The 15981-nt window shown below is 41.7% G+C and overlaps 1 protein-coding gene across 4 annotated transcripts in view; it reads left to right on the top strand.

The window, feature by feature from the left end:
* c1qtnf7 (C1q and TNF related 7) overlaps positions 1–15981 on the top strand; it is a 55052-nt gene that overhangs the window by 27657 nt on the left and 11414 nt on the right. For all 4 annotated transcript variants that reach the window (XM_080198741.1, XM_080198709.1, XM_080198730.1 and 1 more), the window contains exon 2: positions 12562–12819. In XM_080198741.1, coding sequence (XP_080054867.1) covers positions 12570–12819 — 250 coding nt within the window. In that variant the 5' untranslated portion in view covers positions 12562–12569. The remainder of the gene's footprint in view (positions 1–12561; positions 12820–15981) is intronic.

The following is a 15981-nucleotide window of genomic DNA, read 5'->3' as shown; positions in this document are numbered from 1 at the left end:
TCCTTGGAGAGAAGGAGGATGAGAGATGACCTGTTAGAAGTGTATAAGATGTTGAGAGATATTGATTGGGTGGATTTTCAGAGGCTTTTTCCCAGGGCTGAAATGACTGCCACAAGAGGACACAGGTTTAAGGTGCTGGGGAGTAGGTACAGAGGGGATGTCAGGGATAAGTTTTTCACTCAGAGGGTGGTGGGCGAGTGGAATTGGCTGCTGGTAGTGATGGTGGAGGCGGATTCGATAGGGTCTTTTAAGAGACTTTTGGATGAGTACATGGGACTTAGTAGGGTTGAGGGTTATAGGTAAGCCTAGTCGGTAGAGATGTTTGGTGCAACTTGTGGGCCGAAGGGCCTGTTTGTGCTGTAGTTTTTCTATGTTCTATGTTCTATCTTAATCTCCTGTAACCCCTTGAGGAAGCATTGAAAATATGTCCCATACAGTTCTTCAAGGTTATAGATTTTTAACAGCACTTGCAAGTTTAACTTCTTAATCAGGTTTCCCTGGTACTGTTTTAATGTTTCTCCCCATTATCTTTAATTTTTGTAAACAACCTTAGCCTCAATATCTCTCTGACTATCTCTGTTAGTGATACCCTCTAAGATGTTTTGTTTGATTTTTCATTCAAACCCTTTGTTGTTCTCCAAAAGGTCTTTACTCAAAATGTCCAAGGTTGAGTTTTTCTCTACTGTCCAATGAAGCCCTTCTATAACTTCTCTCAAATTCTTGGACAGCATATAACTGAAAGCCTGTCATTTGATATGTAACTGAGCCTCTCTCACATTTAGCCTATAATCACTTTCTCAGATATATTGGGGTCGAGCTGAGCAGAATTTGGCAGAGTGTTGGTTCTGGCGAGAGAAAACGGAATGGATCCCGTCAATGGCTCCAGTTTAATTTCTGACTGGATCGCAAGCCTTCTTAACTATATGTTTCCAGTCCAGTGAGGAAGGAAGCATTTCAAGTTCTGGTTCTGGGGAATGAAGTGGGTTATATGGATCAGTAGAGGAACACCTGGGAAACAGAGTTTATTGTATTGAATGCTTTAGGTTAGTTATGAAAAAGGATAAGAAGCTATCTAGAAAAGAAAACTGAATTGGTGAAAGAAGAAACATTATTGGATTGACAGTTCAGGCTCTGATCTTAGCCAATTATTTCACAATGTTTGTTGGCAAAAGTTAAGTGGTTTGTGGTTTCTGAAATGTCAAAGGACATGAATGACTGACACTTCTGTTAGCCTGAGCCACACTGTGGTTGTAGAAGAAATTTATTAATGGATTACATTTTATGGAATATACTTTTTTGGAATATATCTTCTACATACCATGATATTCATTGGCTTGAGAAAATGTACACTGGGTGAATGGGCATGAAAGTGTTAGAGCTTGATATGGGACATGAGGGAACATAAAGGATGTGGGCTTGATGTGACATGGATGGTGAATGGGGAATGTTTGGAGGGCTGTAGAGCCTTTCTGTTTTATTTCACTGGGACGAAGTTCCATTGGACATTATGCAGCTCGCCTCCAGCCTTCATTCCCCTGCCCTCCCTCTGTAATGAAAATTCATGTTTGCAGGCACTTGCTTCCAAAGTGGATGGACCTAGCCAGGAATTTTCCTGACTCCTCCTACTTGCCTTTGAGGATAAAGTCCGGACTATATGAGTATAGGTGTATAGGTGTATAGACAATATGCTTCTTCAAAATGGACCACATACAGTTTGCACAGTTGTGCATCTTATTTTTTTCTCCTGGAAGAGATGGATATACAAAAGTAAAACTTAAAAAGACAAAAAATGGCAATTAATTAATTAATCAGCTATGTAAAGTTTATCAGGAATGATACATTATAGTGAAGTTAGGAATGACACTGCGTAAATCAAATTGGCTCACCTCTGAGTTTTCATACAGTTTGAGAATTTTTAGGGGTTTGTTTTGGAGTTTTGTGCAGCAGGCTAAACAGATCAGAGGATATTTTCCTGTTTGTCACTGTTTGTATGTTTTCTATGTTTTAAGAGTATCAATTCTTACCTAAGTGGACAACAGCCTGAGACAGATATAGACTCACAATGGTTTTTCATAGAATCATAGCACACTGCAACAGGAAAGCATCAGTTGCTGGTTGATGATTTTTCAACATGTCACCCTAGCCTAACCCGATTCTCCACAACTTGGTCAAGGACAACCATGTCCAGCTGATTTACCCAAATTCATACATGTTTGTCTTGATCAGAAGATCAAGTATGTCTCCTCTTAGCAGCCCTCCCAGTAATTTGGCAATCCTTTTATTAATATGGCTTTTTAATGCAATTTACATTTTATTCCCTGCCTCAAACTCTATCTCAATCTTTCTAAACCTCCTTTTGCTGGCTTTCCAACATTTGTCATATTTGGTCTAAGTTGTATTTTTTCAGCTATTTAATACTTCTATTTTGATTCAAATTTAACCTAATTTTCCCATTCATTCATGGAGCTCTGGCATTTGATGTATTGTTTTCCTGGACTGGAAAGGATTTATACCTTTTTAAATATTTTCTGTCGCTAACCAACAGTTCAATTTGCTAATTTTTCCTTCCAAATGATTTAGATAATTTTCCTTTCTATCTCATGAGACTGGTTTTTCTATTCCAATTAAATACCTTGGTATTTAACTTCTCTTTTATTCTGGTTCCATTCCTTTCCTCAATGTAATTATATTCTGGTCACTAATTCCAGAGTGGTCTCCCTATTTTTAGATTTCCCATTTACTTCAGACTCTTATCCAGAACAAAATCACATAGTGTTTTTCCCTTCCTAAGAGTAATAATATATTGACTGAGTACATAGTCCAGAAAAAACTGATGAAAAACATTCCCTTCTTATTGCAACATTTTCTCTATCTTGATCTTTTTTCTACATAGCTAAAATATCCTGTAATTATAACTCTATTGTTAATATGTTACCGCACTAACTTGCCCTCATATCATCTTCTATTTACTATCAGAAGCCCATACCAATCTCAGTGATTGTTCCCACTCTCAAGAACAAGAGAGCAAAGATTTAAAGTAATTAGTAGAAATGGCAGAAAGATCTTATGAGAAGAAATGTTTTTGTGCAGCAAGTGGTTAGTGTTTAGAATGCACTGTCTGAGAGTGTGGTAGAGATTCAAATTAGGAATTAAGCTTTTAACTGAAAAGGTCATAAGAACATAAGAACTAGGAACCAGAGTAGGCCTTCGAGCCTGCTCTGCCATCCAATAAGATCATGGCTGACCTTTTTGTGGACTCAGCTCCACTTACCCGCCCGCCCACCATAACCCTTAATTCCTTTGCTGTTCAAAAATTTATCTATCCTCGCCTTAAAAACATTCAAAGAGGTAGTCTCAACTGCTTCACTGGGTAGGGAATTCACAACTCTTTGGATGAAGAAGTTCCTCAATTCAGTCCTAAAGCTGCTTCCCCTTATTTTGAGGCCATGCTCCCTAATTCTAGTTGCACCCGCCAGTGGAAACAACTACCCCGCTTCTATCTTATCAATCCCCTTCATAATCTTATATGTTTCTATAAGATCTCCCCTTATTCTTCTGAATTCCAATAAGTATAGCCCCAGACTACTCAGTCTCTCCTCATAAGCCAATCCTGTCAACTCCAGGATCAACCTAGTGAATCTCCTTTGCACCCCTTCCAGTGCCAGTATATCCTTTCTCAAAAGAAAGAACAGGCAGGGTTACAGAGAGAAGGTGGAGAATGGTATTAGATGGATTGCACATTCAGAGAGCTGGTGAAGATACAAAGGGCTGAATGGCCTCCTCCTGCACCAGGGCAATTCTGTGAATTTTTCATCTTCATGATGCCAGTTGGCAGCCTCTTTAAGCTGTATCACATATTGAGCAGTGCTTGATGGTGATCATAAAATTAAGCCTCAAATGGCAGAGAATGACCAATATGCGCTTTGGCATCCAATATAACTTGCTGGCAGAACTAGGTGAAATATTCCTAGTGATTTGACCAATCTCTTGCCATTTTACAACTCATTCTGAAGGAATGCTTTTGTATCTGTCCAACTCAGATACTTCAACCAGTTTCTTAATCAAAGTTTTACCTAGGTGCCTTCATTTATGAGAAGAACAAAGTGTGGACACATATATTACACAACAAACTTCATTAAATATAGTTAACCAGTATATTGCCCACTATGTATACAAGAAGCACCCAGGATTTGGCTACACTACCACAAAAGTGGTTTGAGTAGGCTGTAGATCTGGTCTGTAAGTCCCTCTGGCTGGTCTTCATGAAGGTGATTCTCGTTGGTCGTTTTTTCCTTGCTTACTTCCTTCCTTCCTTCTCTGGCCTGGTCTGGTCTCGGTCATCTCCCATCTAGAGTCTTCACTCCCAAGGTGTCTGAAATGCCTATTTTTATCCTCCTGTGGCCTTGTGCTTTTTCCACCTTCCTTGGCCTTCTGCCAATGGGGCCTTGAGAGGCAGAGTCTCAGGGCCCAATGGTCTAGTTGATGACCTGTTGATAGTACATCTGAGCCCGCCCCAGGTCCCTTGGAGTCTGGCTCCATCTAGGCTGTGGACAATAGGCTGGGCAATGTTAAATAGAAGCGATGATCACTTGATGGGTTAGCAATAGGGCCAATCCAGACATGTGCTGGTAGCCTGTCTGAGTTCTGTGCATTTGAACTTTAGCTAGGTCTGATTATCTGCAGGCTATTTACTGGAGCTGACCGTAGCTTAATTTAGAGTGCCCAATTCTTTAATTTCAAATATCCAATTTCATTTCGGGCTCAGCACCACAACACTCTTTGGACCAATTCTCTACTTGAATATTTTCGCTAAGATTCTACTATGTTTATTTGCTTTTACATTACGCTGATTATAGGGCACACTGTTGCTACTAGATGCAGCTAATACTGTGCTGATTCTGTGCTACCATCACAATACCAGTCACTGCGGGGAACCGCTGACTGACTGCATCGCCATGCACACAGAGTTCCATTCCCAAGCTGACAAATTTTAAATGGTTGAGAGTGCAGAGGAGTCTCCAAGTTCTTAAAGCTGTTTAGCTTTATAAAGTAACTGAAGACTTCGCACCACCGCCCCCCCCAGCCAATTCTATTCCATACAGTGCCAAGACCAGGCAGTGTGATACACTCTCTGTGTGGGTATCTGGAGCCATTTGACAATTTTTTTTTCATTTTAAATATTTTCAGCTGTTGGGACTATTTGTAGGTCCTGACCTAACTCATGTCTGAGGTACCCCCTAGCCCTCACAGAGGCTCATGCAATATGGATGTGAGAGGCCTGATGACAGGACAAGCAAGACTGGCCAGCTGGCAGCCTCACAGGAAGGGGCGGTCGCTGCTGAGGCAGAAACATGAAGGTACCTGAAAACAGAGGCACTGTTCATAAACTCCAAAGGATTTGTTAAGAACGAAGGCCCCAGCTGTCATGGCCATCCGTTAATTCCTCCACAAGAATGCATCTGAGCTTAGTTGTATAAGGAGGCCATGCAGCTCCATGAGATAGGCACAGAAAGCAGCCTCTGAGATCCCTTTGACATCATATTATGTTGGACTTCTAACACATCAGGGCCAGTGCTCTTTCTGTTCTCTTATGTTCTTATGTTCTTATGTGATTTATTGCTGGGCACAATGTTGACTAACTACCCTCTCTACATTTCTTGATCAGCTGTCCTTCACAGATGAGTGGGCAGCATGGAGTTCTCCTCTGTTAAAGTTCCCTTGAGTTGTGACAGCATCGACGAACAGCACTGACATGTCTCAGACTGAACTTCCATGTATCCTACTGCCTCCGTGGGTTGGGGTGATCCTGCTTATTGCTTCAGGGCGGCATGGTGGCACAGTGGTTAGCACTGTTGCCTTGCAGCGCCAGAGACCCAGGTTCGATTCCGACCTCGGGTTACTGTCTGTGTGGAGCTTGTACATTTTCCCCATGATTGCTTCCCACCAGGTGCTCCGGTTTCCTCCCACAGTCTAAAGATGTGCAGGTTAGGTTGATTGGCCATACTAAATTGACTGTAGTGTCAGGGGGAATTAGTGGGGTAAATACGTAGGGTTATAGGAATAGGGCCTGGGTGGGATTGCGATCGATGCAGACTCAGTGGGCCTATTGGCCTCCTTCTGAACTGTAAGAATTCTATGATTCTAACTTCATCTGCAGCTATTTCTACACCATGTATATGGTATGTTCCTGGGCAATTTTCTGGGGCAGCACTGTGGCACAGTAGTTAGCACTGCTGCCTCACAGTGCCAGGGACCCAGGTTCAATTCCCAGCTTGGGTCACTATCTGTGTGGAGTTTGCACATTCTCCCTGTGTCTGCGTGGGTTTTCTCCAGGTGCTCCTGTTTCCTTCCACAGTCTAAAGATGTGCAGGTTAGGTGGATTGGCCATGCTAAATTTCCCCTTGGTGTCAGGAGGACTAGCTAGAGTAAATGCATGGGATTAGGGGGATAGGGCCTGGGTGGATTGTGGTCGGTGCAGGCTCAATGGGCTGAATGGCCTCCTTCTGTACTGTAGGATTCTATGATTCCATGATTTCAAAGTCATGCATCAAAAGAAAGGGTTAAAGGGATGGAAATGCCATTGTTGGACTAGGAAATGACAGATGTGATAAATTAATTCTTCCTGTCTGTCTTCTTTAATAAAAACAGTAAATAATTCCAGGACCCGTTTGACTAGGTCTGGAATCTATAAGTTAGTCAATCATATGCTAATACAAAACACAATACACAAAATGTCAAAGGAGCAGAAAGGGCAGAGTGCTTACTATGGTTGCAAAATTTGACTCCTTGGTGCATAGTTCCCTAGCCCAACATGTGCCATTTTCACAAAATGATTTCTTTCAGTATAAGTTGAACTGGAACACCATTTATGTGAGGGCATTAACTCAGACATAGAAGTGTACACTGAAAGTGTGCAGACTAGACAGATCATAACATCAACCTGCACAAATTTGACACCAGAGCTGCCATTTTGGAGCTCAGACTCGTGTACTCTAATACTCAGAGTTAAACATACATTCAGTGGCAGGAAGGAAATCATGGCAGTAAAGGTGAAAAGGTGCCAGACTCTTCCATGTTCCTTGACATTGAACAAAGTTTCCTGACAAGTCTGCCAATGCATTAAGAATTTCATTAGACTGCCTTTCTGCTGTATGCTGTCACGTCAAAGTCCTCAACTTCATTCACTGAGGCAGAGCCTGTGTGTGATCTGGCCATCATATGAGCTGCCATTTGTTTTGCCCCTTGCCCTCTGCTGATTCGTTTCCTATTATGTGCTGATCCCACCTCAATGTTCTTCTTCACTGTCTTCCTGCACTTGCACTATCTGGTCAAGTTGCAGAAAGGAGAAAGCAACAAGGGTAGTTTTGTGGAGAGAAATGGTGGAACCAAGAGATACATGCCAGCATTATCTACACTTGTAATTCAGAAGAGATGATGGGATGAGTGGAATATGAAAAGGGATATTAGATACAAGGATACTTCCACCTTGTCTGGATTGGCTATGCTGAATCGGTAAGTGGCTTCAGCAATGAGCTTCTAGATGCTGGGGAGCATCACCTCCTCCAAGAGGATAAAGAGCTGTAGAAGTGTCTATCCCAACTGCTTAGGTCCCACTACCTCTAATTCTGTCATTCTGCAAGAAATAGAGAAGTATTGCTGAAAAAGAAACATGTTGTTGACCCGCCAGGTTTGAGTGTAAACAAAAGCTTGCCAGTTCACTGCTCCTTGATGCATTCCCAATGACAGCACCTCTACCAATCAGAGTCCATTTGCCAACTGATCAGCATTCATTTTTCATGCAGTATAAATTGTTGTTCCCTTTGCAATTTGTTTCTCACAAACTGTCCTGATGAGTGCAAGGCGAAAATCTTCAAAAGCGTGTCTAATTTTTTTCATCAATCCTCAAGTTCTGTACTAGCAAACAACAATTAAAAGGAAGATGTGCGTCAGTGAATGTGGGACAATCTTTATGGGTGATTTGAATTATTGACAGTATGTGCTAGTTATGTGACGTGAGTGGGAAACTAAATAATAATTGTTGATGAATAAAGCGAAGCAATGTAAGGTGTGAAGTGTGATTGATAGAGATTGTTAGTAAGTGAATGATGGGAGTGTGATATGTTGAACATGTGTGAGCTTCATGGTGCAAAAGGTGAGATATGGCATTGGAGATGCCATATCATTGACCTTTACCACTTCTGTTAGATCATTGATCTTTTTGCAGCGTTGCATCCAGGTCCACGAGGCTAGAATTCTATCATTTCTCTCCATGGTTATTTGGTTTCACTGCCTTTGCAAACTTTGTCTAAAGGGCCTCATATTCCTGTGGTAAAGTACATCTTTCTTCCTTTCCACCTCCTACACCCAGATGTCCAGTGCAGCATCAGGAAATCTGTGATCTGGCTGTCTCCCCTGGTGTACCAGGATTCACACTTCTCCATGAACAGACTCTTTTCCAAATTAGAATCATAGAATCCCTATAGTGCAGAAGAAGGCCATTCAGCCCATCATGTCTGCACTGACCACAATATCACCCAGGCCCTATTGCCAGTTCCAACACCACCTCCAGCCAGAATGTACCTCCACATTAAGAGGTTTAGGCTTGCTGTAAGTGATGCAGACTGAATTTAATTGGTTCTAGCTTCAGACAACTTGGGCTTCCTGCTGTAAGAAGTGAGCAAACAGGCTAGTAAAATTGATGGAAAATGGGAACAGAACTTTTGGTCATTGTCATTGCCACCTTGAGTCTTTCTCCAAAATGAAAATAAACATCCTCAATGTTTTTTGCTCAGCACCATGATGGCTTTAGAGTTGTTCAGGAAGGATGGTCACAATTCACAGCCAATTTTTTAAATTACTTATTAGAAACAAAGATGTTCAAGATTCAGTGCAGTGTTGACAAATGTGAAATGTGGAGTCTCCATCCGTAGGGTGTGGAGGTATTTACTTCATGCTCATGCTAGAGGAGTTTGAGGGAAAGCAGGTCAGGGGTACATGGAGGATATAAGATGCACGCACCTCTAGGTCCAGTGTCTCAAACTGACAACCTTGAGACTGAGTCATGCTGTAGTTTGGAATTACTGGCTTGCAAATCAGAATCTTAATTAATATGGGACATGGGAAATCGAGTAATAAGTTCCTTTTAGAGATTGAAAAAAGATTTCCTAACGGTGAAGAAATATTATTTGAAAAAAGGATGTCAAGGTAATTAAGGTTGACTCGCAAGCTTGGGTCAGGTGGGATTGCATGGACCACTTGGGACACAGAAAAGATCAGTGCATCAAGCCAATAACTAGTTGGTGCACAAATCTCCAAATTGTGGCACAAATATCCAAGGGTTAATGAGGAGAAGCTGCAGGGGATTGGGACTGCATATGCCTTTGTTATATCTGAATCCAACATTTGAATGGAATTTTAACCAAAGTGTGTCATTCCCAATGACACTTCCACTCTCTTACTCTTTACTACTTCCCACATAATTGCAATCAAAATTTAAAATGTTGACATGGAAGAAACATGTGATCACACAACAAGGAAGCTTTTTAGCAATGAATCCCACCATCAGCTGCCAATGATGCAGCTATGAATGAGCTATAAAGGAGCCTCCTGGAAAGATCGAGAAGCTCCTTTACTGCCATAAGTTCCCTGCCAGTCAACTCCATTGCTATTGAGCTTTGACTTATTAGTTGGTATTTTACAGCCTCACTTGGACAAGGCTCTTAAAATCCCACCCTAGGTCAATGGAAAATTCTGTTCTGTGAGTCTCACATGCCCCAGAATTGGGGCAGGGATGCTGGTAAAATTCCAGCCATTGAGGGCACAAAGGTGGCATTTTGTAAATATTTTTTATTATATTGGCTTCATGTTATTTAAATGTGCATCATGATTATTTGTTGGGAGTAGTTTAGTCAGAGCTACACCTCATGGTTGGCATGCGTTGATGGTTGCAAGGAGTTAGGAACATGACTTTATTATGGGAAAAACATGTAAACTTGCATTCACTTTTTATTGAATGTCCAGTGTGGTACTTGATACGTTCTGTGATATGGCTGAATTTCCAAGTTCAAAGGATATTGCCTAAGTTCACTCTCAGTGGGATAATTGAACTGTTGTAGATGAACTCAAAGCCCTGTAAAGATTCTGCTAGCCAACACCCTGAGATAGATCTATATGTGGACAGCACTGACACCATACTTTAGGCCTCTCATTTCCTTACCCTAACTGACAGTTCCCATCACACCTAGGATACCAGGCCCTTCTTATTTCACTCCTCAATGACACCAACCCCACTTTTCATCCTCCCTTGGATCCCTCTTCCACACCTCATGCCCTTGACCCAGTCTATAATCTTCCCCTCACCGCCGATTCAACCTAGCCAATCCAGAGCCTTCATGAAAGCTTCCATTCTTTTGTTCCCTTCCCTTGTGCTGCAGAATTCAGGAATAATCAGTTAACTCAGATCCAACTGCATAAAATGAGCTGTCATACACCATCTTTAAACAAGCATGTCCAGTGCCACTATATTCCCATAAGCTGTTGGCTTTATTATGCAGGTAGGACGAACAAACGTTTTGGCATTAAATGTATCACAAGTAGGAATCTGCCACAGGATAGTGTGAAGCTCGACCAACCCCTCTTTCCCACCACTACCACACTTGTCACAAGAAATAGGAACAGGAGTAGTCCATATGTGCTGTAGATCCTAATTCACTACTCAATACAATTATGGCACAAAATTTCACAAAACCAAAAATTTTCTATCCCCTCCTTAAATGTATTCAGTGATGGAGCATCAACAATCTTCTGGGAGACAGAATTCAAAAGATTCACAATCCTTTGAATAAAGAAACTTCTTTTCATCTCAGTCTAAATAATCGCCCTTTATCCTGAGACTGTGTTGCTTTGTTTTAGACTCCCAAACCATTGGAAACTTCTGACTTAATCTCTAAATCTGAAAGCTCTGTTGGAAAATTGAAATTTCAGTTCCTGCCTATTTAAGTCTCATTGCTTGCCCAGTTTCCCTCTTTTAGGTCTCATAAAAGCCTCTACAAAATGGATTGGATTTTGAAATTAGTGGAGAAGCAACATTGCTTGCCATTGACCTCAAAGAAAGCTGCCCACAACATGTACCAATCTCTGTAAAACATAGGAACATAGGAATTTGGAGCAGAACTAGGCAAGTTCAGCCCTTCGAGCCTGTTCCACCATTCAATCAGATCATGGCTGATCTCTCCCTGGTCTCAAATCCACATCCTCACCTGTTCCCCATTATCCCTTTTTTAGAAATATATCTTTCTCTCTCTTGAAACCATTCACGATTCTGACTCCACCGTGCTATGGGGCAGTAGGTTCCACAAATGACCTCTGCGAGAAGTAGTTCCTCCTTATCCCAGTTTTAAATCTACCACCAATCAATCTATGCCTGTGACCTCTTGTGACACTGACTTCTCCTTTCCCAGTGGTGGTTTAAACCTGGTGTCAAGTAAAGGGGCTGTCCAATGTTCAGCAACAGTGAAGTTTGCAGGCAGAGTCAGCAGCCAACCACATTGAAAAATTCTCACAGATAGCAAACTCAGAAGTTAAAAACACTATTGTCATTTTTGATTTAAATTTCCAAACAGTGATGCAGATTATTATTGCATTAAGGTAGCAGTTAAAATAAATAGATGCAAACCTTACATCAATATTGAACAAGTAGATTTCTTTTAACAAATGGATACATTTGAAACAAATATAAACAAATGTAAAATCAGCTTTTCTGGGCCACTGAGGGTATTTAGGAGTATTTATGAAGTTAAAAACCCAATTATTTTTCATTCAACAAGATAAGTCTTTGAAGGATATTTATAGCAAGACAAAGACTGGGACTTTATCAGAATTGGAGTGAGGAAAGCTCCAGGACAGCATTTTCCGTTGGCCTCAGGTGGGATCCTACAAGACTTGGGCAGGGATGCCAGTAAAATTCCAGCCTTTAAAGAGTACAAAAGTGGAGTATTTCATCAGTTCACCAATCGCTTGGATATTTTAGCCTGTGTGGACTTCAACAGCACACCCTCTGGAGAAATTTCAAATCACTGAGAGCAGCCTATGGATTTCTATACTATGTGGCACCAACGCAAACTCCTGGCATTCCTGTCTGCTTCAGTATAACAATAGTGAATACTGACAGCCTCCCTGTTGTAACAACTGCAAAATTCAAGCCACAAGTTAACATAGGTCATTCCTGTGAATTTCCTGAACCCCTGAGGCAAGATTTTGGGACCAGAAATTTCAAGAATAATTATAACTAAATCTACTCTTTTTGACTAGAGTAAAATTAGAGGATTAAACTCAGCCTGCATATAAAAGTAAAAGTTCAGCTTTTGTTTTCTGAATCCTATTGAAATCTGTTCATTTGGATTGTAATTAATTCATGGATCAATCTCTTGTAAGTTGGCATCATTAGGCAGGAATGAGCACTACTTCATGATTTGTATATGATTCATGTGAAAATATATAATGATCAACCTATAATAAAGCATGCCATATATTAATTATCCTATTATTATTTTGTTACTATAGATCGCAAGATGTTTGTCTTACTTTACTTGGCAGCCTTCATGTACTGTATATCTGGCCAAGCTCTTCTGAGCAAACTCAAGGGAGATCGAAGATACACCAGTAACATTTCCAAATTAATATGTAGTGTACCCGGTTTACCTGGACCCCCAGGGCCACCAGGAGCAAATGGTCCCCCTGGGCCTCATGGACGCCTAGGCCTCCCAGGCAGAGATGGAAGAGATGGCAGATCGGGTGAAAAGGGCGAGAAAGGGACATCAGGTATAGTATTGATATTTATTTTTATGTCAGATAGCATAGCAAACTACTTTTCCCAAAACAGCAAATGAGAAATAGTGCTAAATTACATTTGTAATATGCCCATCACAATACAGACATTTGATACCTTAACAAGGCATTTAAAGGAAGTCTGAAGGAATATTTGGTAAATTCTGCTGAAATATTTAGTTAAATCTGAAAGCAACTTACACACATGATGATTTCCATGAATAAAACCTGTACATGAACTGTCACTTTTAAAAAATATAATGCATTAAAACAATAAGCAGATTTATCGAGTAAACAATAGCTTCAATCAGTGTAGTTACGAGACATCAAACTCACTTTGTATCAGTCAATTTTTCATTTTTCTGTATGCCGTTGTCAGGTGTGACATTAACAGACATTTTTGATGTGCATATCAATGATACCCAACTATAACTCACCACCTGGTTCTCTCCTTTGTTTCTCTATTGGTAGATTACTTCTCCAAAGTCTCTGCATAAGTTTTAACTCTATCCATCTGGATAAATTTGGATATGTGACAGTTAAAATGTTCTGGATTATTACCTGCTGGAAAGTTCCACCGTTTCAGCCAATGACACCAGACAGACATTTACAATGCCTGCTTAAAGCCAGCAAAGGTGCTAAATCAAATACTAATCATAGAAAATGCTAAAAAATACCCAGCAAGTCAGACAGCATTTGTGGCGAGAAATGATTTAACATTGCATGTCGCTTACTGCTTCTCACACAAAAGAAGAGTCATCATCAAAGTTAATTCTGTTTCTCTCTCCACAGATGCTGCCTAACCTGCTGAGTATTTCTAGCATTTCCAGTTTCATTTCAGATTTCCAGTATCTGCACTATTTGCCTTTTCCCTCACATGTTAATCAAGCCAATGATATCATTGATTCTTGACTGTGACTGTAACTTTGGCCTGAGTTTTCCAGTCCAGTTTTATTTCACTTTAACATGGATGTCCCTAATTTACACTTGTTTATTCAACTTATTGTGAAAATACCTCATGCTAACCAATCTGCGCTATAAATATGAGACAGACCAATTTCTAAGCTATGTAAATATGCTCAACACAATGGTCCTCTGGCAGGATCTGAAGTGGATGATGGAAACTCTGGATGCTGACCTATTTGACAACTTCCTGCCAGCCACCATCTACCATTCCTTCTGACATCTGAAGTTACATTGGAACAGGAATAGGCATTCACCCTTCCAACCTGTTCAGTATCCAGCTAGTTTATGGCTGACCTGCATCCTAACTTTCATTTAGCAACCTTCATTCCACATCCCTTAATACCCTTAGCTCAGTTTTGAAATGTTCAATTAATCTAATCTTAACAGTTTTCTAAATTCCAGATTTCCGCCATCTTTCGTATGAAATTAGTTGCTTTCTGATATTTGCACCAAATAGCCTAAGTTATCATTTTAAGGATAGATGCCCTTGGCGGTCGTGCACCAGAGGAAATAGATTGTCTCGACCTAATCCTTCAAAATCTTTTATTATTCCAGGCACCTCAGTTAGGAGAAATATAAACCAAATATAAGTCAATGTACGTAGTCTTCATAGTTTAACTCTTTCAGCTTTGGCATCATTCTGATGAAATTGCACTATACCCCTTTAAGGGCAATGCTGTAGTGTCCCAATTAGAATCAATAAATCATAGAATCCCTTCAGTGTAGATGGAGTCCATTCAGCCCATCATGCTTGTACAACAATAATCCCATCCAGGCCCTATCCCTGTAACTTCATGTATTTACTTTGCCAATCCCAATGACACTAAGGGTCCAATTTTACCATTTTCATTCAAAGTGTTGAATCTGGGTGCAATTCAGATCTGACTTGGAAATCTGTTCCCAGGCACTCCTATACACACTCAGCCTGAAAAACAAATGGCGAGTCTGAATCGCACTGAGGGCGGGGCTTAGCGTGCCTGAATCGGAGCTTTGAATTGCACATGCACAGTGAGAAAAAAATTTGAAAAGCGAGCCCCTGTCACATCACTCCCAGGCCGTAAAAAGCAGATAAAGCAGCCTGGGAGTGAAAAGCGGGAGCGATGGCCCCCACAGACATTGCCCCAGCCCCACAATATAACTGTCCCCCTTATCTACCCACGCCTCCGCTACCCAGACTGACCGTGACCCCCTGCCCCCTTCCGCCCCACCGATCGCTTACAGAATGGCAGCAGAGCCGCTTCCCCCCCCACCAGAGATCCATCTGGCCTCCCCCCTTCCCACCAGAGAGTGATCAGGCCTTCCTCCGCCCCTCCACCTCCCCCCCCCCCCCCCCCCCACCACCAACCAGACAATGATCTGGCTTCCCTCCGCCCTCCCTCCCTGTCCCCTAACCCCCCCACCCATCCACAAGAGATATATCTGACCTGCCTCTTCCTCCCTTCCCTCCTTCACCAGAGAATGATCTGGCTTGCCTCCCTCTACCCCAACCACCGATCTGAATTAGAGAGTTGTTGGAAGCTCTGCACTTACCTCTTCAGAAGCTGAAGCACCCGAAATAGACCTTTGTCGAGCATGTCTGTTATGCGCTGCATCTGGATGGCGAATGCGATGGTAAAGGGGAAAATGCTGGTAAAGTTGGGCGGGCAGTCCATTTAGTCAATTTAAATGCATGCAAATGCAGCCATTTTTGGGCCTTAGTAAAGTGGGCATCTGCACGGACACGGGGTTGGATTACGTTAATGGTCTCACACCCAGCTTTACCAAGTTTTCGTGCTCGAAAACGGGCGCAACACAATGGCAAAATTGAGCCCTAAGGGACAATTTACCATAGCCAATCCACCTAACCGGCATATCTTTGGACTGTGGGCAGAAACTGGAACACCTAGAGGAAACCCACGCAGACACGGGGAGAACATGCAAACTCCAAACAGTCACCCAACCAGCCTCCCATCCATTGACTGTCTACACTTCCTGCTGCCTCGGCAAAGCAGCCAGCATAATTAAGCATCCCGGACATTCTCTCTTCCACCTTTGCTCTTCGGGAAAAAGATACAAAAGTCTGAGGCCACCTACCAACCGACTCAAGAACAGCTTCTTCCCTGCTTTTGTCAGACTTTTGAATGGACCCTCCTTGCATTAAGTTGATCTTTCTCTACACCCTGGCTATGACTGTAAGACTACATTCTACAT

This window comes from Carcharhinus amblyrhynchos, chromosome 1 (genome assembly GCF_965287045.1).
Source record: "Carcharhinus amblyrhynchos chromosome 1, sCarAmb.v2.hapA, whole genome shotgun sequence".
Lineage (NCBI taxonomy): Eukaryota > Metazoa > Chordata > Chondrichthyes > Carcharhiniformes > Carcharhinidae > Carcharhinus > Carcharhinus amblyrhynchos.
Note: the sequence above shows the minus strand (reverse complement) of the source record. Positions and strands in the feature narration are given on the sequence as shown.